Source organism: Ooceraea biroi, chromosome 4 (genome assembly GCF_003672135.1).
Source record: "Ooceraea biroi isolate clonal line C1 chromosome 4, Obir_v5.4, whole genome shotgun sequence".
NCBI lineage: Eukaryota > Metazoa > Arthropoda > Insecta > Hymenoptera > Formicidae > Ooceraea > Ooceraea biroi.
This window is the reverse complement of record NC_039509.1, coordinates 8,632,772-8,656,043: the sequence shown is the minus strand read 5'-3', so window position 1 is coordinate 8,656,043 and position 23,272 is coordinate 8,632,772. Positions and strand designations below refer to the sequence as shown.

The 23,272-nt window shown below is 38.5% G+C and overlaps 1 protein-coding gene across 1 annotated transcript; it reads right to left on the bottom strand.

Moving 5' to 3' along the window:
- Window positions 1-2,264: 2,264 nt before the first annotated feature.
- On the bottom strand, window positions 2,265-3,260 carry LOC113561841 (histone-lysine N-methyltransferase SETMAR-like). The gene has a single exon (XM_026969249.1). It carries the CDS (start codon window positions 3,258-3,260, stop codon window positions 2,265-2,267), a length of 996 nt encoding a protein of 331 aa, XP_026825050.1.
- Window positions 3,261-23,272: the final 20,012 nt, after the last annotated feature.

Here is a 23,272-nt window from a genome sequence, read left to right as displayed (position 1 = left end):
ACATTGTTTAATAAAAAAACACATATACCAGGAATCGAACCCGTGACAAACTGAAACCCATGATTGCGCGAAACGCTACACCTAATATGCCACGCTACGCGTCACAACTACAAGTATTACCTTTATTTTAACTTATATCGTTCACTATTACTCAATACAATTCTCAAGAAGATGCAAGAATTATTAAAAACACTCTCGACGAGACAAATGTTCCTCTCTCTTTGCTGGAGCAGAATATTTTACCTATGCACAGCAAAGTGATTGATGAATCTTTTTAGATGCATTTTTACGCATCGTCAGAGAGACGTCTCCTTTCGAGACACAAAGTGTGCAGTACCTGGAATCTCCTCAACTCATTGACGCTAGTAATAGCGACATGAACATTCAAATAATTAGAGGGAATATTGTACCGATCATTGGCGGTGCATTTTCTTTGACGGTTCCAAACTGCATGTGTATGACAGCATACCCGGCTGTACATATAACAAATTAGCAGCAAAGGAAAAAGATTATATTCGCAAACGTTTCCCACTAATAAACGTGAGTGATATAATTTTTGAAAAGGTGCAAACACAACCATAGTACGAGATATGGTATTTATGCTGCCGCCTTTGCTACAGCTGTAGCGTTGGAAAAAGATCGATGCGAGGAAAAATATTCCAATGACACGAAACGCATGAGACGTCATTTTCTTACTATTTTACAAAGTAAGGAACTGACGCTTTTCCCAACATAAAAACTGTACAACAAAGCCAGATGCGATCAATTTATGATTTGGCATGTACAACAAAGCCAAATGTATAAATTCCTGGGCTGCTATAAAAAGTAAAGTCATATGCCATTTCGAATGACGTGAAAATGTCGGCATGAAACGTCATTTTGTAATTATTTTACGAAGTAACAAACTGACGCTTTCTCCGACTTGAAGAATGTGTGATGTTGACACATCACGTCATTTTCAAAGGCATCACATACGTGGCGTTGACTTTATATCATATATGTAGTAATACATTATTACTCGAGGCGTTTGCGTTAATCACATGAACGCTTCTTGCAAATAAATGCGTTACTGCTCATATGCCTCGTATGAGCAATCGGAGAGACGAGACAATATATTGGTTGCGTCTCACGGGAATAGATTTTATATGTCACGAAAGGATATATACATTGATCCATATTCAGAACGTGCTTCTAAAGATGTTAGCGCGCTTTTTTGTCGTTTTATCCTTGTTTTATGTCTACTGAATGATAAAGATAGAACGACAAAAAGGCGCGCTAACATCTTTAGAAGCACGTCCTGAATATGGACCATTATTATTTTATATAACATATATAATAAACGTTTATATATACATACATACATATACATATACGCGCGCGCGCGTGTGTATATATGTATGTATGTATATATAAACGTTTATTATATATGTAAAGTATTTTATATATATGTATATATATAGTGTTTTAACATACATCCTACAAAATAAAATTTTCTTGTTACTATATAAAATAAAAATAAATAAATATATACACTAATAATAAACATTAATATATCGTTAACAAATTTTCTATTATATAATATGAAATAAATAATCGCAATTTATAAATAGCATTTTTTTTCCTGTATAATTTTTCCAAACTTGTAAAAGTTTCTTAAAAATATTTGTAGCGTATTTGTAGCGAAAATATTTAAGATTGCTAAATCCGCTGCAGTTTGTATGTACTTTATTAAATACTAGCTGGCGCTTGTTCCTCGCGCGCTCGGTATATTTGGAAAATATAAAGCATAAAGAACGTATTTTTTTACGACGCACACATTTTTAGAAGTTGCAAGACGAGTGCACATAGCCTATGTTACTCAGGAAGATCTAAGCTATCCACCAGTGAAAGATTTTTTCGAATCGGTTTAGTAGTTTCTGAGATTGCCCCGAACAATGGAACAAACTTTACCTCTTTATATATTAGTATAGATTACATTAAGAAAGGAAGATTTTTTATGCATGGCAATTTGGGACCATATGGAATCATAACCACTTTAAAATTATCAATATGTAATGAAAAAAATATAGTACGGGTTTAGCAATCAAATAGTTTCGTGTGCTACAAATATTTTTAGTAAACTTTTAAAATTTTTGAAAAATTATACAGGAAAAAAATGCTATTTATAAATTGCGATTATTTATTTTATATCAGATGATTGCATAAGTTCGTGCCCGATTTAAAGATAAACTTTAATAGGTTCAATTTGAAAGAATACAGTTTTATTAATCAATTATATAGTCTCCATCCTTCTCTACAATTGTTTTCCAACGATCTACAAACTTGTTGATTCCATTTTTGAAGAAAGAGCTTGGTTTTCCTTGAAAAAAATTCGTGAGGTGATTTTCGACAGTTTCCTCGGACTTAAGATTTTCGCCATTCAAACTATTCTGCAAAGACCGGAACAGATGAAAATGTGAAGGCGCAATATCTGGAGAATATGGTAGGTGCTGGAGAATTTCCCATTGCAACTCCTGCAGTTTTCGCAGCGTCTGTTGGGCGACGTGCGGTCTAGCATTGTCGTGGTGGAAGATGATGCCTTTCCGATTGACCAAAACCGGACGTTTTTCTCGAATAGCCGCATCGAGTCTAGTGAGTTGCTCACAGTACTTGTCCACCGTGATTGTTTCGCCGCGTCGGAGTAGCTCGAAGTGAATAATTCCCCTGCAATCCCACCAAACACACAGCAACACCTTCATTGGATACAGGCCAGCTTTTGCGACGGGTTCTGCACCTTCACCTGCTTTTTTCCAGGTCTTCTTTCGCTGTACGTTGTTGTACAGAATCCACTTCTCATCGCCTGTTATCATTCGATCCAAAAAAGGCTCTTTTTTGTTACGTGCGAGGAGAGAAATGGCCACATTCATGCGGTTCAGCTTATTCCTTTCAGTCAAGAGATGCGGCACCCACGTATCGAGCTTGGAAACGTATCCAAGTTTTTTTAAATGGCGAAACGCGGTCGAATTATCGATTTTTAGCCTCTCAGCAATCTCTTCAGTTGTAATCCTTGGGTTTTCTTTTACTAAGGCACACACAATGTCGTCATCAATGCCAGAAGGCCGTCCAGAGCGGAGTTGATCTTCCAAGTTGAAATCACCATTTCGGAATCTGCCAAACCACTTTTTAACTGTCCGGAGAGCAGGAGCACGGTCCAAATAAACGCTCTGAATGTTTTTTTGTGCAGTCTCAACACTAACGCCTTTCCGAAATTCGTATAGCATTACATGCCGCAAATGCACCTTTTCGTTCTCTATTTTTAAAAATTTCTCTTACGCACAAATTGACTTATCTGAACGATGCCTGACGTTAAAGTGACACAAAACACTGTCACCTATTCAGTGCATGCAATATAACCAAACAAAAACACCGGAGCTCCGCCACGCAGTAAGTTAACTTCATCTATCTGAAAATCGGGCACGAACTTATACAATCATCTGATATTATATAATAGAAAAGTTGTTAATGATATATAATGTTTATTAGTAGTCTATATATTTATTTATTTTTCTTTGATATAATGACGAGAAAATGTTATTTCGCAGAATGCATGAAAACACTTAATTTATATGTGTATATATATATGTATGTTTTTGGTACATTTCAAGGACATTTTAAAAGACCTATATACATGCATATAGTTAAAAGCATTAATGATTATTTAATAGATATAGTTAGGTTTAGCAGTAAACTATATCGTTTTTTTAAAAACAATCAACGATTTAGTATCTATGGTCTATTTCGAGGACATTGATATATTGACAGTCAAAGGGTTAATATGAGAACATATAGATGATTTACATATGGACAATTATGAGGATTTGGATATATAAAATTCAATTTTTTATATAATTCAACACGGTTTGTCTTTAACAATGTCATCATGTAGTTATATTTGATAACTATATCGTATTTTCCAAAATATTAAGATGTTTCTGTGTATGGGTCTTTTCGAGGACATTCAAATTGTAGTAAGAGATACCGCCTCATCAGACTAGATCACATTTGCACTAATCAAATAATTACTGTCTTGAAACCTTAGTGAATGCCAACACTTAAATTTCAAAATGTACTTAATCATTTACGCGTCAAAATTAAGTTCAAAGGCCCCGAAAATGCCCATACATAGAAACCTGCTAATATTATAGAAAATAAAATATACGTAGTACATATATATGTATAGTGATATTGCTACCGACAAACGAGAATAATTAATGATTCGCAGTCTTCATATCCTTTTCGCATTACAAACTTATTAAAACACAACAAAGGTATTGAAACTGGATTTTCTTGGACCTGATTATCGTCAGGTCCAAAACGTTGCAGTTGCAATACTTTTGTTTTTCGAATTCGCAATTCAGTTCTTTACATATTTACCCACCGTTTGTCCTTAGCAATACAAATAGATATATTTGTAACCATCTTGTATGTTCCATAATATATACAGATTTCTATGTATGGGCATTTTCGGAGACTTTGAAATTAAATTTGAAGCTTAAATAATTAATTCCTTATTTTTGACTTTAAGTATTGACAATCACTAAGATTTCAGGACATTAATTGTTTGATTAATACAACTTTAATCTACTTAGATATTAAGAATGAAGCTCGCAATTTCCGTTGAAAGTCCCCGAAATTGCCCATACATAGAAACCTGCCAATATTATGGAAAATACAATATAGTTAACAAATATATCTATATGGCGATATTGCTACGGACAAACGAGAATAAAGATTCGGTGCCTTCGTATTCTTTTCGGGTTACAAACTTGTTAAAACAAAAGTATTGCAATTGTAGCCGTTTGGAACTGACTATGGAATGTCTAATTTTGTATATGTTTCAATAGCGTTAGTTCTTAGCAACAAATAATAATAATATGCTCAAACATATTGAAACATATAAAGAATTGAGTAATATAGAGTCAGTTCCAAAACGTTCCAGTTCCAATATCTTTGTTTTAATAAGATTTTAACGCGAAAAGAATACGAACACTGCGAATCGGACGAGAACCGGTACTTTCAACGTGGTATGGATGTTGGCTTACGAACACTGCGAATCATTATTCTTGTTTGTCTGTAGCAAAATCACCATATATAGATATATTTGCTAACTATAATGAATTTTCCATAATATTGGCAGGTTTATATGTATGGGCTATTTCGAGGACTTTCAACGGGAAATGCGAGCTTCAGTCTCAATATCTAAGTAGATTAAAGTTGTACTGATCATACATTTAATGTCTTGAAATCTTAGGGATGGTCATTACTGAAATTACAAAATAAGTAATTAATCATTTAAGCTTTAAAATTAATTTCAATGGCCCCGAAAATGTCCATACATAGAAACCTGCCAATATTATGGAAAATTCATTATAATTACCAAATATTTTTACATAGTGATATTGCTATAGACAAACGAGAATAATGATGCGGTGCCTACTATTCTTTTAGGGTTAAAAACTTTGATTTTCTTTGATGTCTCCAAATTGTACCATGTATAAAGCAGTATTTACATATATTTGGTCTATTATGAGGACTTCACTTTGGTAGATTTTATGTTCTCGAATGTTACCATTTAAAAAATCTATAATTTTGAGGACAGTCCTTAGAATATACCATATAGAAAAAAAAAATAAGGACGGTCCTCGAAAGTGTAAAATGTCCTCAAAATGTACCATGCGTGTCAAAAAATGTCCTCGGAATATACCAAAAACATATATATATATTGTCCGGCATGAAGCGGACCAACGCTCGTGAGCTGGTAGAGCACAGTGAACTGAAAAGAAAAGTCCTGTAGCACTTTGAAATTTTCGCAATATTAACGGAGTTATCAATTAATGAATATAAGCGAATGAGGGCGGTGCGTGCAGCGAGATAGGTCGGTAGGAGGGCCGCGCGCTCTTCGATACACCGCGAGCTGGGCGGGCGGCGGGGGTGAGGGAGAATAGGTATCTTAGATACTGATAATAACAAGGGCGCGCGGTCCTCCTACTGACGGCTATCTTGGAGACTGATAGAAACAGCGTGTGACGCTGGGGCCCCGCGCTGAGCGATAATTGATTCATATCCTTTTTTTCCAAAATAGTTTATTTTGTGGCAATTTTATTTTAAGGTAAAAGAAATTGTTTTTAAGGCAAAGGAAAGGAAAGCTATCGTTTCCTCACCACCTTGCGGTAGATATTCCGTTTGGTGTGAACGTCGCCTCGTCCGTCCATAAAATTCGGTCGGGAAATAACAAATTCCGCCTACATTGTGCGAGGAACCCTGTTTGCGTTTTGTTTAATTATTATTAATTAATATACTTTGAAAACTATCGCAACTATCGAATGAAAATAATTACAATACCTTCACAAAAATAGATGCGTTGTTCTGCATCCCTCGAAAGGAGCTGTTGAACTCGCTGAAAATGACACGGGTGCAACGCGTTCTGACGTAAAGTACGGTGCACCACGTATCGCGAGTAACCGAGCGCATGAGCTGCACGGCGCACACTGCTTCCTGGATTTTCTTCGAACATCCGCAGGATCCTTTCTTCGTCATCGGCACGTATATGTTGTCGTTACACATATCATTTCTTCACGGCTGAAGAGATCCTGTTTCTCTCGCACGTTGTACACATCGCATAATTGCATGTTTTGATGGATGTCGACCTCGCTCGGGAAATCGCTCTGCATAAATGCGTGCCGCTTCACGAGAATTCTCTTCGGCCATCCCGTAACAAATAATCATGTCAGTATACTCTTGAGCCGTAAACGCCATCGTAAGCGATTAACGAACTATTAACGAGGACACGAACACGATTTATCGCGACACGAAACTCTTTTGTAAACAAGAGAAGAAACACAGAAATAAATAACAGCGGAGCGATTTTCCGAGCGAGGTCGACATCCATCAAAACATGCAATTATGCGATGTGTACAACGTGCGAGAGAAACAGGATCTCTTCAGCCGTGAAGAAATGATATGTGTAACGACAACATATACGTGCCGATGACGAAGAAAGGATCCTGCGGATGTTCGAAGAAAATCCAGGAAGCAGTGTGCGCCGTGCAGCTCATGCGCTCGGTTACTCGCGATACGTGGTGCACCGTACTTTACGTCAGAACGCGTTGCACCCGTGTCATTTTCAGCGAGTTCAACAGCTCCTTTCGAGGGATGCAGAACAACGCATCTATTTTTGTGAAGGTATTGTAATTATTTTCATTCGATAGTTGCGATAGTTTTCAAAGTATATTAATTAATAATAATTAAACAAAACGCAAACAGGGTTCCTCGCACAATGTAGGCGGAATTTGTTATTTCCCGACCGAATTTTATGGACGGACGAGGCGACGTTCACACCAAACGGAATATCTACCGCAAGGTGGTGAGGAAACGATAGCTTTCCTTTCCTTTGCCTTAAAAACAATTTCTTTTACCTTAAAATAAAATTGCCACAAAATAAACTATTTTGGAAAAAAAGGATATGAATCAATTATCGCTCAGCGCGGGGCCCCAGCGTCACACGCTGTTTCTATCAGTCTCCAAGATAGCCGTCAGTAGGAGGACCGCGCGCCCTTGTTATTATCAGTATCTAAGATACCTATTCTCCCTCACCCCCGCCGCCCGCCCAGCTCGCGGTGTATCGAAGAGCGCGCGGCCCTCCTACCGACCTATCTCGCTGCACGCACCGCCCTCATTCGCTTATATTCATTAATTGATAACTCCGTTAATATTGCGAAAATTTCAAAGTGCTACAGGACTTTTCTTTTCAGTTCACTGTGCTCTACCAGCTCACGAGCGTTGGTCCGTTTCATGCCGGACACCCTGCATATACAGGGTGTCCGAAATAAAGTGACTCAGACGAAAAGTACAGGTAGATAGGAGTAAACCGAGAAGAAAAGTCAAATACTATTTTTCGAAATTCGCAATAGTTATTAAGTTATTAACATATACGTCTGAGCCAATAAACGCGCTGAAAGCGTTAGGCCGGACTCGGGAGATAGAGCGAGAGGCGGAGTCAAGAAGAGAGGGGCGAGGGGGGAACCGCGAGCGACTCGCGAGTCGCGAAGCGCGGCGCGTGACATATGATACCGCGCCGAGAATCTATTATGTATTTGTGCTTTCCGTACATTGCCGACGAGGAAACAATAATTTTCCAGCGCGGTGTTTTTAATAGCAAGGAAATGATACGCTATCATTTCCACACCACCTAGCGGTAGATAGCTCGGTGCGGTTTTTTATAGTGGTTTCCCCGGTAAGCCTAATCCACTCTCATTATTTAATTCGAGTAATTTAATTGAATTGTTCGAAATGTCGTCCCCTTTCTCGTACGCAGAGGTCGGCTCTTCGTACAATATCGCATGTGGCACGGTGCGCCATGTCCGGCGTAATGGTATTGAAGGCCGCAACAATAGCTTCACGTACCTCGTTTTCTGTACCATTACGCTGGTGCTCGATTACATTTTTTATATGTCCCCATACAAAAAAATCTAACACGTTCAAGTCTGGCGACCGTGCCGGCCAGATAATAGGGCCACTACGACCTATCCACCTATCGGGAAAATGCGCGTCTAACACCTCGCGTACTTGACGACTAAAATGAGCCGGAGCCCCATCATGCTGAAATATTAATTGTCTTCGTATGTGAAGAGGCCCATCCGCGAGAAGTATCGGCAATTCGTTCACTATAAAATTTCTATAAATATCGCCGGTTAAACGCGGTGGCAGAAAGTATGGACCAATCTGAAAATAATAAGTATAAACGAACATATTTTACTTAAACAGCAGGAGAAATTGCTTTCTTTCAACTTAAACTTACGATTTGATTGCCGATTATTCCCGCCTAAACGTTAATGGACCAACGATATTGAAATGCGCCTTGACGGACGACATGAGGATTTTCATCTGCCCAATACAAAAAATTGCGGCAATTAAACACGCCGTATGGTGTGAACGTTGATTCGTCCGTGCATAAAATAATGTCGGGAAAAGAGACATTCCGTCGATATTGTGCGAGAAATCCTGCGTATGGTTTTTCGACGGTTAGTACATTTTCAAATTATCGTGAATATAAAAAATTGATAATGACAAACCTTCGCAAAAGTATATTCGTTGTTCTACATCCCTCGGTAAAATCTATTGCACTCGTTGGTAATGGTACGGGTGCAACTCATTTTGCCGTAAGATGGAATGCACCTCGTACCACGAAAGATCAAATTCGAGTGCCGTACGACGTACGCTGGTTCCAGGGTTTTCATGAAACGCGTTGAGCATTCTTTCTTCGTCTCGAATACGACGACGCACTGTAATTCCTCTCGTATTATACACGAGATACCCTGTTTCACGCAATTGTTGTTCAGTGCGAAAAATTGTACGCGATGTTGGATAATATGCACGCCCAGGAAATCGTTCGGCATAAATCCGAGCCACGAGACGCGCATTTTCGCCTGCTAGCCCATAAGCCACTATCATATTCGTATACTCTTCCGTAGTATATCGCATCGTCGCTGTCTAACACCTCGAACACTTTGAATATCTTGAACACGAGACTTATACGCGACTGTACAAGAAAATATCGTGCGAAAATATCGTGTAAGCAGAACATGACTTTCAATTGACTTTCAGCAACTGTAGACAAAACACGAACATTGTTTGCTGCCTGATGGCTCGCGGGAAACTCGGTTTGAGGTATTCCAGGTGTTCGAGGTGATAAACAGTGATATTATCCAACATATCGTACAATTTTTCTACCGCTAGGTGGTGTGGAAATGATAGCGTATCATTTCCTTGCTATTAAAAACACCGCGCTGGAAAATTATTGTTTCCTCGTCGGCAATGTACGGAAAGCACAAATACATAATAGATTCTCGGCGCGGTATCATATGTCACGCGCCGCGCTTCGCGACTCGCGAGTCGCTCGCGGTTCCCCCCTCGCCCCTCTCTTCTTGACTCCGCCTCTCGCTCTATCTCCCGAGTCCGGCCTAACGCTTTCAGCGCGTTTATTGGCTCAGACGTATATGTTAATAACTTAATAACTATTGCGAATTTCGAAAAATAGTATTTGACTTTTCTTCTTGGTTTACTCCTATCTACCTGTACTTTTCGTCTGAGTCACTTTATTTCGGACACCCTGTATATATATATATATATAGGGTGTCCCGGGTTTTAACCGACAAACTGCGGGAGCATATTCTACTAGTGGAAATAAGAAAAATTCTTATATCGAGTTTGCTTAGAAATGCTTTATTACAAAGTTATAAACCAATATTGAAAAGAAATATGAGATAAGTAACAACGGAACATAGTATAGAATTTGGAAGGTCGAAGATGTTTATGTTATGTGTATTCACATGTATTCATGTTCACTATGTTGAAACGATTCAGTATGATTGTTACTTTCACAACAGTAGCTGTTAGATTTCAATCGTCGTGTCAACTAGCAATTACTATCAGAATGCCAAAAGTGTTTTCAAATGAGGAATACACTAATATTCATTTCGTGTACGGATTCTGTGACGGAAATGCACGAGCTGCCGTACGAGAGTATCAACGTAGATTTCCTAACAGGAGAGTACCAGATAGATTTAAAGCAACGAATTACTAATTCAGTTACTGAGATGCAACAAAATTTTTAGGAATGTCGTACTGTAACAAATTCTGTACTACGTCGATGTCTAGCTTGTATCGATGTGCAAGGACAACATTTTGAAATGCGTCACTAAATCATTGCGTACATAATTTTTATTTTTGTGAAAAAATCCGTTGTTACTTATCTCATATTTCTTTTCAATATTGGTTTATAACTTTGTAATAAAGCATTTCTAAGCAAACTCGATATGAGAATTTTTTCTTATTTCCACTAGTAGAATATGCTCCCGCAGTTTGTCGGTTAAAACCCGGGACACCCTGTATATATGTGTGAATCGTATATTGTGAGGACCGACACTAACCCATATATTTTTTTGAGTACATAGGTATACATCAACGTGTAGATGAGTATATTAACGGAATTTTTATGAATATATTAATTTTCCGAAGTTATTCAGCATTTTCCTCTGTATACAGTAATCGTATATACCGAGGACCGATATTTTAGAAATTATTTAGACTCTTTCTTTGCTCATTCTGAAATATATATTGTTTTATTTCTCATCGCTTTCTGGAATGCAATATCTGTTCAACAGAAATAAACTGTCACCTAAACCAAATTTGTAAAATTTCGGAATTTGTTGTACAATTTGTATTCCAACTCAGTACAAAGCTAGATACATTTTGTTGGAAAGGAATAATGATTACGAAACACTGATTTAAACACCGAGTAGTATTCCAGAAATCTCTATCTCACGTCGCTTATGCGCAAATTGCATGAATTTTATTGTAATGTATATCGTTTATCACAACAAAATTACCTTTTTAAAAAAAGGTACAAAAAAGCGCCAAGCATACGCGCCTGAAGTTCTTTCAAAAAAGGACTCTACAAAACTAATGATATCAACAAATTGCGCCAAATAAAATGGGTATTTATGCAAACCAGAAACTCTATTACTTTTTATTATTACTCTTTGGCCGATATTCATTGTTGATTCTGATTTAAGACCATCTTAAGTACAATTATAAGATATTTGAAACCAATCACACAGTCGTATTACCATCTTAAGAAATTACTTCAGATCGTCTGGAAATAAGAATGGACTATGAATACTAGCCTTTGATATTAAAAACTAAAGGACATAATAATATTAAGCAGATATTTTTATACGAATAAATATTTTAATACATAGAAATATTTATTAATACAAATAAGTGTTTTTTTCAAAATACTTGGCGCTGCTAAACCGAATCATTATGTTAATTGTCTCGTTCTCTTTCTTTCTGTCTTGTGAATTCGTATGTATGTGTGTGACATTAGAATTAAGCACAGAATAAGTTTAACTACATTTGTATATGTATGTATTTCAGCGAGGTGTTATGTAATTTAGAGTTTAAGGAAATTATTGTAATCTTTAGATTATTTCAATACTAAGACAATTTTTGATTCGGTTTAGCAGCGCCAAGTATTTTGAAAAAAGCACTTATTTGTATTAATAAATATCTCTATGTATTAAAATATTTATTCGTATAAAAATATCTGCTTAATATTATTATGTCCTTTATTTTTTAATATCAAAGGCTAGTATTCATAGTCCATTCTTATTTCCAGACGATCTGAAGTAATTTCTTAAGATGGTAATACGACTGTGTGATTGGTTTCAAATATCTTATAATTGTACTTAAGATGGTCTTAAATCAGAATCAACAATGAATATCAGCCAAAGGATAATAATAAAGTAATAGATTTTCTGGTTTGCATAAATACCCATTGTAGTTGGCGCAATTTGTTCATATCATTAGTTTTGTAGAGTCCTTTTTTGAAAGAACTTCAGACCCGTATACTTGGCGCTTTTTTGTACCTTTTTTTGAAAAGGTAATTTTATTGTGATTTCACACATTTTGTAGTGTAAAGTGTGTTATTCTTTTTTATAATATATGAGGAGATAAAAGCCCTAGTTCTGTCAGTCAAGGTTTTTAAAAGTATTAACTTACATGTTTCCTATTCTAAAAAAGGCGTGTTAACTTCATGAAGTTCTTTTTTATCGAATATTGAGGCCTCTTTTCCGCGACGTTGATTCGTTATCTCGCTTGGCTCGAACTTCGTGTGGCTTGAACTTCGTGTTGCGAATGTCAGAATATCATAGTGGCTGTCAGTGCGGTTATATTGACAATTACATTTATTATTTCTTAGGAACGTGAAAACGGCAGCTGTCAATTCTGTCAACTTTGTATATTGATGAAACACGATGAAATAAATATAACACCTTTAACGCCTTTTTTAGAATAGGATTTGTGGTATTTATTATATAATAAATAATAGATGAATATTATTATTACAAAACATTATTAATATTGAAAAATAAAATAGCGCGCGCATAGCACTCGCTCTCTCGCTCTCTCATTCTCTATCGTCATCGACGTGGTGCAACGTCGTCGTCGTCGTCGTCTTCGTCCTCGTCTTCGTCTTCGTCTTCGTCTTCATCTTCGTCTTCGTGTCTTCGTCTTCGTCTTTGTCTTCGTCTTCGTCTTCGTCTTCGTCTTCGTCTTCGTCGTCGTCGTCGTCGTTGTCGACGTGGTGCAACGTCGTCGTCGTTGTCGTCAACGTGGTGCAACGATGTCATCGTCGTTGTCGACGTGGTGTTGCAGCTTCAAGTGTTTCAGAACATGTTCTATCCCTTTTCTTTGAAGCATCTGAAGCATCAACTGGACCGCAGCCCGCGTCGTACATGCTCTCTTATCGCATCTTACATCTCTGGCGCACGCGAGAAAACCGATATTAGTTGCTGCCATCTAGTTCAAAAGAACGAACTGTACAAACGACGATGATAATGATAACGACGACGTTTCTTAAGTGAAATTTGCCAATTTCAGACTTTGCATCGCCATATCTCCGCTCGTAGGGCACGTAGAAGAAAAATAAAAACACTTTTATTACATAATTCGACCCCAAGCTATCCATTGAGCCTACTCTGAACTTGATCCGTTCAGCGGTTATTGAGATCTAATAATCTGAGTATCTGCGAAAGCGTCGCTTGGCGTAACAGTACACGGTCGGTCTCGCTGCGCATATACTTGGCGTGAGACACTACCGTGTCTCTTGATTATGAGGATCGACAAGTTTCTCGCATTTTCTGAGGGAACGATGGCAGATAGCGATTCGCGGGATAAGATCATTTCTATCATCAATTTCTGGAGCTATCGAAAGGGTAGTATTCCGGATATCTCTATCTGAAGCCGTTTAGGCGTAAATTGGAAGAATTTTTATTTTAATGTATATCGTTTACTATGAGGACCGACAAGTTTTTCGCATTTTCGGATGGAGGCAGATAGCGATCCGCGCGATAAGATAATTTTTATCACCAATCTCTAGAGCTATCGACGGCGTAGTAATACGGATATCTCTATCTGAAGCCGTTTAGGCATAAATTGGAAGATATTTTATTTTAATGTATTTCGTTTAATATGAGAACCGACACGTTTTCTCATTTTCGGATGGAACGGTGGCAGATAGCGATTCGCGGGATAAGATAATTTCTATCAACAATTTCTAGAACTATCGATAGAATACTATTCCAGATATTTCTATCTGAAGCCGTTTAGGCGTAAATTGGAAGAAAGGTTATTTTAAAGTATATCGTTTACTAGGAGGATCGACAAGTTTTTCGCATTTTCTGATGGAACGGTGGCAGATAGGGATTCACGGGATAAGAACATTGTGATCAGCAATTTCTAAAGTTATCGAAAGTAGTATTCAGTAAATCTCTATCTCAAACCGGTTAGGCATCAATTGGAAAAAAGTTTATTTTAGTGTATATCGTTTCCCAGCAAACACGGGTATATAACTATTACATTACCGTAATAAAACGGAATGTAACACGCAATATTACATAGATGTACTAGGTTATATACACATTGGTAGTAATTTCCTACTCACACATGTTACAATTATATAACGTAAATATAATACGTATGTAACATATTATATACTCTTAACAAAGTTAGCGAATAATTATATAACATATATATAATCGTGATGTAAATTATGTAATTGTTATATTTTTTGTAACTGAAGAGTAACTGTAGAATGAAAATATATATTTTATACATACTAATCCCAGAAAAGGTCTTTGAATTAATTCTAAGCGAGAACAAACTATTTCATTTGCTTTCGCTCGAAATTAATTCAAAGACCTTTCCTGGAATTAGTATGTATAAAATATATAAGTTAATACAGTAACATATAAAATAACAATCACGCTATAGTTATTATAATGATGCAGTTTTTCCAGAGGAAAGGGAAAAATATAAATATTTAATCATTATATTTTGCACTCTAAACATATACATATAAAATATACACAGCATGTTGTTGCGTGTTACGGAAGCGTTCTCTTTATCCAAGGTAATCTTTTCTAACAGTAACATTAATATTAAAAGTATTCAAAATAAGTATTATATTATAAAGAAAACTAAATATTTGTACATATATAATTTTACCAGTATTCTTTAACTTATTGCAGTTAATCTATGCATATGTAAAATGGTAATAGATGCAAAAGTCGCAATGCAAGAATGCGACGCCGAGTCATTTCCATTTCTACGGAGCATTTAGAAATACTTAATTTCATTATCAATCTTTAGAGTTGTGTACATTTGATAATGATAAGCATTTCTAAATGTTCCGTAGAAGTGAAGACGACCGGTATTGTATTCTTGCAATGTGACTTTTGCATACATAACCTACTACACCATTTTAATTACATATACATAGGTTAACTGCAATACGTTAAAGAATACTAGTAAAAATATATGCACAAATAGTTAGTTGTGACATCCTGCGATGTCCAATAACATTAAAAATTTTATTTTTGCTTATTCAACACATTTATGAATTAATCGTTAGAATTACGGTATAAAATACCAACATATTGTTAATATTATAACTTACCATTAACACTTATCGTCAACCAAAGTACATCATAAGTTGTTACCGACAATGTATAACCATATAAGACAGTTTACCGGCAAACGCATATTCACTACTTAACCAATTACCGACCTTCGATAGGTAACAACTATTATATCGAACATATTACTATTTTATTTTATTAATCATTATTAATGTTGCTAATCAATAGTTAAGAAAGAAAAAGGAAAAATCCAAAAAACACATAAACGAGTAAAACCAATACAATATATTAAATTTAGAATCATAGTTATTACCTAAGTTACGTAGTAGCCTTTTATGAAAGGGAGTAGATATATATATATATATATATAAATATATATATATATATAAAAGAATGAAAAAACCATAAAAACATGCATAAAAATGAAAATCCACTAAAAAGCCATTATAATACGTTTTAATACTGTAATTGTAGTAATTTTTGGATATTTCATAACGTTAGCTATTAGACATACTATGTACATATAAATAATTTAGGGCGTCCTTATAACAATATATTTTATGTACACTGCTACATTAAGGAGATCAATTAAATATAGGAGCAAATTAAATTTTTTGAATATAATAAAATTTTGTTATAAACAAACAAATTTTATAATATAACAATCACATTTATGATATATTTAATTATACGATTATATAGTCATCTGCGAGTATAACAAAAATGCATAGAACATTTGAGTGCATTTGCTATGAAAAAACCACAGGTTATTGTTTATAATAATTGAAGGAATAAGGTTAGATGAATAAAAAGTATATAATAATGGTCCATGGACCATATCGAAGGACCGTAGGAATTTGGAATTTTAAAATTGTAGAAATTTTTATTTGTTAACTAAGCAATGAAAATCTTAACCGTTGGGAAATAATTTTTTATAATTATATAGTGATATTGTGGGTAATAAGAGGAACTCAACGGTACCATCAAATTTATGAAAAACTCATTAATTTAGAAATGACCAACAACTCTCGTTGAGCACCATTTTTCGCCAGTCTGATGGTACCTGTGGAAAAATTGTCGTTTTAACATTATTACTTTACGTGATATTGGAAAAATTGAAAAGTCACTATTCGTTAAACAAATATACATTATTTTTTAATACGTTTGGTGTAGAAGATTTTAATAAATTATCAGTAGTTTAGAAGTTATATGGATATAAACAAATTAAGTTAAAATCAATTAATTAATTAATAATTAACTATGAATAACGAAAAACCAATTGCGAAAAACATAGATCATTTAATAAAAGCATTTGATTATTACATTATTAGTTATTAGCTCGCTGTGGCATTATGGTTCATTATTCATTTAATAAGAGTAATTATTTAAATATACCATCATTAATATTCATATAACATTTAGTTAATCAGTTAAAATATATGAATGATTATTAATCGTAGAATAAAGAACATTATAATAGTGCGTTAAATTGTAAACTTAGGCATTTAGTTATTTTATATGAACCACATAGCGTTTACAACATTTCGTACGCTTTGTAATGTTTCAAACACTTTAAAGCGGTTAAGGGACTTCATACGCTTTGTAACATTAAGTTGCTAATTTGTGAAGTAAGAAACAATTATAATGCATTAAATTGCAATGCTATTAATTATTTTAATATTACTTGTATTGAATTATTAATTCCTTATTTTATTTAATGGAAGATATTATAATGACTAGCATTAATATAACAACTAATCAATAGGTTAAGGTATATGAATAATTATTATTAATAAGAAACGTTACAGTAGTGCGTTAAACTATGAGTGTTTACGAGAAATCGAGTATGAGTTAGTTCCACTAGGGCCGAAAAGTGTAATAGGCACAACCATCTAGTATGTTCATGGTTCAAGACAACTCAACGCTGTCCGATATATCGAGCAGGGTTGGTAAAGTTAGCTTGGCGGATAACGTGCATGAATCAGGTAATTTTGTTTCAAGAAATATTATTTATTACTCAGTTTAATCTCATAAAGTCACTCTTTATGAAGTACTGTTACACACAAGATGCTCTTAAATAAATAAAACGTATATTTGCATTGAATCTAAATGTAAATGAAACTAAATTTAATCTACTATAAAGGTAAAACTAATGTTTAAAAGATAAAAGTGTTCTTCAATATTACAAATTGATATAATAATTGCAATACAACTATTGCTTCTAGCTTAATACTTTCATATTTTCAGACAGAAATGGATCTGCAAGAAATCCTGAATTTATTTTTTGATCCATCAGATGAGGATGATGTTATCGAAAATCCCCCTGAACGGGAACTTCATCTTAAAATTCCAGGGTTTTTTGAAACTGTTGTGGTGATGTATACTTTAACAGGTAAGACGTAAAAGTTTTATTATATATTATTGTTGTAATTATGTATAAGTTTCTTATTATATACATTATAATGCATCAATGTCATTGTATTAGATTTCACGTCGCACTTTCGACTAGAAAAGTATACTTATGAAAAATTAGTCCAAGAGCTTGGATCTCGGTTGTACACTGAGCGTGGTGCTGCACACATGTCTCCTGAGAAACAAATAGCTCTTACTTTATGGTTCCTTGGGAATCAAGAAGTTTACAGGTGCGTGTATTGTATTGCCGTACAAAACTTGTTTGATAAAGTACATTAGTAGAAAGAATATGCGGGTTCTAACCCAGGGACTCCGAGGGGGGGTGAGGGGCGCGAGGGTATAGCGTCACGCGGGGGGGGGAGGTCGCCGGAGGGCGAGGTATAGCGTTATGGGGGGGGGGGGTATGGGTCCTTTCAAGTGTCCTCTGCGGTCGAGGGTGTTTATGTAAACATATCTAGGAACGAACCATGGTATGCGGTATGTTTATATCTTATTATATTTTCTAGCGCCGATACCCGGCTGCTATCAATGAGATGTTTATGTAAACATATATCTAGGAACCGTGGGATTGTTTTATAGATAAAAATTTATTTTCGAGCGCCGATATCCGGCTGCAGGGTGGAAAGAGACGGAGATATGGTACCGATATCATATAATCAAACGGAAAAAAGGTTTAGCATCACAGTTGGTTGCGAGTGCTCCAGAAAAGAGTTTCCTGAAAATCTTCAGTGTGAAAAGTTCTGTGCAACAACATGGAGCAAAGTGAACGCGACCTGTTGGAGGAAGCCAACAATGTCACCTTCTTAGGCGAATATTTCGCGTGGGTGCAACGATGTGACAAGTATATTGAACAATCGGAAGGACAAAGTCGTGCTAAGCGTCCGCGGCTATCTATCGGCAATAGACAATCGTTAGTGGCTCGAATCGCGCGGCTTGAGGGAGTGAAGAAGCGTTTGGAAAGGCGCTTTATACATTTTGGTGGTGATTACGCCGAACAGCCTTCCAGCGTGAAACTCTCTTGGAGAGAGATTGAGACTGCGTTGATCAGGGATTGCCGTGAATGTCAGCGCTCGCGACGAACGAATCAGTGAGAGGCGGAAGTTTGCTGAATCGCGCGATAAACGCGCTTCCTTTCGAGCTGCACATTCCCGGCAATCCCTGATCAACGGTGCCGGACCGTCGATGTGCGTTTGTTGCCACGGTTGATTGTAATGTTCGCGACAACGGCGGTAAGTCTGCACATCCGAATCCGCCTTTATATGTTCCGGGAGCCTGTTCCACACGTGTTCGATATAGTTCCCGCACACTTGCAACAGAACTACCTTTGGCACAAATTGTAACTGCTCAGCGGTTAAATCGAGTATATCGGAAGGACTCGTCAGCGTGACAAACATTTTGATACTGCGCGATTCGCGGTTTCACGCGCCTATAAATAGGCGACTCCACTCCTCCTCTACCTAGAAGTGAGAAAAATGCGATTCGTGCAGCAACCATTGACGATACGGGTTACGAACTGCGACGACAGATTACGACAGATGGGGGATAATGAGGCGATACGCAAACATGGCCCGATGCTGCCGACCACTGTACGCGCGATCATCTGCGGCCCCTCGAACTGCGGTAAAACCAACGTTCTGATAAGCCTGCTGGAGAGTCCGCACGGTGTACGTTTCGAGAACGTGTACGTGTACTCGAAGTCGTTGCAGCAGCCGAAATATCAGTACTTGGAAACTCTGTTGTCGTCGATAGATGAAATCGGTTACTTTACGTTCTCCAATAACAGTGACGTCATTCCACCGAGCGAGGCGCGTCCAAACTCGATCTTCGTCTTTGATGACGTGGCGTGCGATAAGCAGGATACGGTGAGAGAATACTTTGCGATGGGGCGACACTCGAACGTCGACTGTTTCTATCTCTGTCAGACGTACGCGAGAATACCGAAACATCTTATACGCGACAACGCGAACCTGCTGATCCTGTTCAAACAGGATGGTACCAACCTGAAACACGTGTACAACGATCACGTGAATACCGATATGACGTACGATGATTTCTGTGCGTTGTGTCGCAGTTGTTGGCAACGCAAGTACGGTTTCGTAGTGATAGACAAGGACAGCCCGCTCGCTAATGGTCGATACAGAAACGGATTTAACGTGTTTGCGATACCGCGGAGCGGTTAGTCGTTGATCGACAACATGGCTGGGAGCAATGATATTCGTGAGCGTGAAAAGATCGCGAGGGCGATTGAGAAAACGAGCGAATCGATCGGCAAGAAACATCGTGCTTTGAAGACCGATATGATCGATGATGATATCGCGGTGAGGAGACATTTTGGGCCAATCATTGAACCGCTGCAAAAGATCGTTGACAACTCGAGCACACGCGCGGTGAAGGACGAGTCGGACGTAGGGATTGAAGCACCCCCGAAGCGCGAGCCGTACGTAGAGCTCGCAGTACCACGCGCCCCGAAGTTCGAGAAGAAGAATGTGATAAGGAGTAGGGTAAAGAGGAAACGAACGGACGGCTCGCCGGATCGCGAATCATACGAATCGAAACGGCGTCGAATCGGATCGAGCGATGCACCGGATGCGCCATTGATAACCTTTACGCCACGTACCGTAGAGCTTGCAGTACCATGCACCCTGAAGACATACAGAAAACGAGGGAACAGCTCACCGGATCGCGAATCATACGAATCGAAACGGCGTCGAATCGGATCGAGCGATGACGCAGGGATTGAAGTACCACGCACCCTGAAGATAAAGAGGAAACGAATGGACGACTCGCCGGATCGCGAATCATACACATTGAAACGGCGTCGAATCGGAGCCGTACAACCGTCTCTTCCAACCGAGAACGTTTTCGAAACCATGGACGATTCGTTGCGGACTCAATTGGGCCCGTTGGGCCAACGGTACGTCGGGGCTGTTATAAGCCGTGACGATGAGATAGATCGTGTGTTCGGCGTTTATATCGATCAGAATGGGCTGATGTTCGGTAATGAACGATTCGCGATAGACCACGAAGATAACATACTTATCGACGATGTGCGACACAAAGGTACACTTGGTCTTTACGAGCTGATTTTCAAGAAACATCCCGACGAGGGCGTGTACACGGCAAATAATATGCAAACGTACAAGAGCATGCTGTTGGTGACGAACGCGTATAGACGCGATCACAGCGCGCGAGGTCGGGTAAAGAGTAACAGGGGATACAAGTACAAATACATAATCGCACCATTACTACCGGTTGAACCTAAGAAGAAATCCGGAAGAGGATTACCTTGTGTCATGACACTGAACGACAATGCGATCGATTACGTGCACTGGGGCGATCCCAACGAGCTGGTGGATCGCCTACGATTGCTCGACGCTTCGCGTCAAGCCGGACACAACTCTCACGACAACGAGATGCTGTCGATCATCGAGGAACTTCGAGAATCTGGTCTCATTATAAATTGACTCGTGTATCGTCAAAACGAACTAGTCGATCAACGTCACTCGCATCGAACGAATGCCTCTCAACAAGTTTGGACTATTCGAACGGGGAAACGACGCAGTCGGCAACAATTCCCGTCATTGGGACGAATTAGTGAGAAGTTACGTGCACCGTAACGCTCTGTGTCGCATCGGTACGGACTTTGACGCAAAGTCGTGCAAGATTCACCACGTAGCGGAGCCTGAGGCTGATACTGACGCCGTCAATAAACTGTACGTGGAGCAGTACGTTGAAGTGTTGAGGAATCAACAGAAAGAATTTAACGAAAAGCTGATTGCGTTCGAGAGGGACATGAAGAGGTGCCAGGCCGCGTACGACGATCTTCGACGTTTAAAGTTGGAAAGCGAGGATTACAAACAACTAACCAACAACTATGACGAAGACAACAAACGGCAAAAGAGCGATTTTCGAATACCCACTGAACGGATAGCCGACGTCTCAGGAACGACTCAAGAACGGCTTTCGAACGTTGGTCAACGGCTCAGGAACGTTAGCGAACGCCTATTGAAGGGTAACAAATCGGATGATCGCGAACCGCTAATAAAGGATAAATAAACGGCTCAGAAACAGCTAACGCACGTTTTAAGAACGTGTTTGAACGTGGAACGAACGTGAAACGAACGTGGAACGAACGAGAACGAACGAGAACGAACGTGGAAAGAATGTTGAACGAACGTGTTTGAACGTGGAACGAACGTGTTTGAACGTGGAAAGAACATGGAACGAACGTGGAACGAACGAGGCTGGTATCATTATAAATTGATACGCGTATCGTTAAAACGAACCAATCGTTCAACGTCATTCGCATCGAACGAATATCTCTCACCAAATTTGAACATGAAGGATTACCGAGGTGCGCTTAACGATCTTCGAAAGGGGCTCACAGATTTCCAAAGAGTGGTCAACGAATACAACAACCCTCCCCCACTCCCCCCGCGGGGCACGCTAGACGGTTTTCAACAGGCGCTCACGGATCTCCAAAGATTGAGCATCAACAACAACTCCAGCGCTCTCCCACTTCCCCCGCGGGGCTCCAGCCTCGGCGCTCCCCCACTTCCCCCGCGGGGCTCCAGCTTCAGCGCTCCCCCACTTCCCCCGCGGAGCTCCAGCCTCAGCGAATCATCCTGGAATAACTACAGAAGGGGTACGAACAAGTAACGGACGACCGCGAACAGGTACGAACGGCTCAGGAACAGTTTTGAGACATATTGTAACTAGCGTCACACATATCGTGCCGACCAGTCGATGATTTGCACCCGTCAAAACATGAGCTCCGAAGGACGTAAGAAAGGTGTCGTCAGTTCCGAGAAGCGGCGACTCGTCGAGGAACTGCATGCCCCGGCGAGACGAAATTTTCCACGAAGACGGGTCATAGTTCGGGGATACGATGACCTGTGGCGGGCAGACTTAGTCGAGATGCGCCCGTACTCACGTTTCAACAGAGGCTACCACTACATACTCACCGTCGTCGATGTGTTGAGCAAGTACGCATGGGCCGTGCCGCTCAAGAGCAAAGGCGGAAGCGAGACAGCTGCGGCTATCGCCCAGATAATTCAAGAGAGCAAGAGATGTCCGAAAAACTTGCAAACCGATATGGGGAAGGAATTTTACAACACCGACGTGCAACGACTCATGAGAAAACACAACATCAATCATTATTCCACGTATTCGGTATTGAAGGCATCGGTCGTCGAGCGATTCAATCGTACGCTGAAGAACGCCATGTGGCAGATGTTTACCCTCAATGGGACTTACAAGTGGGCCGACACGCTATCCCAACTCGTCAAGGAGTATAACACCCGAAGGCATCGAACAATCGGCATGCGACCCGTTGACGTAAC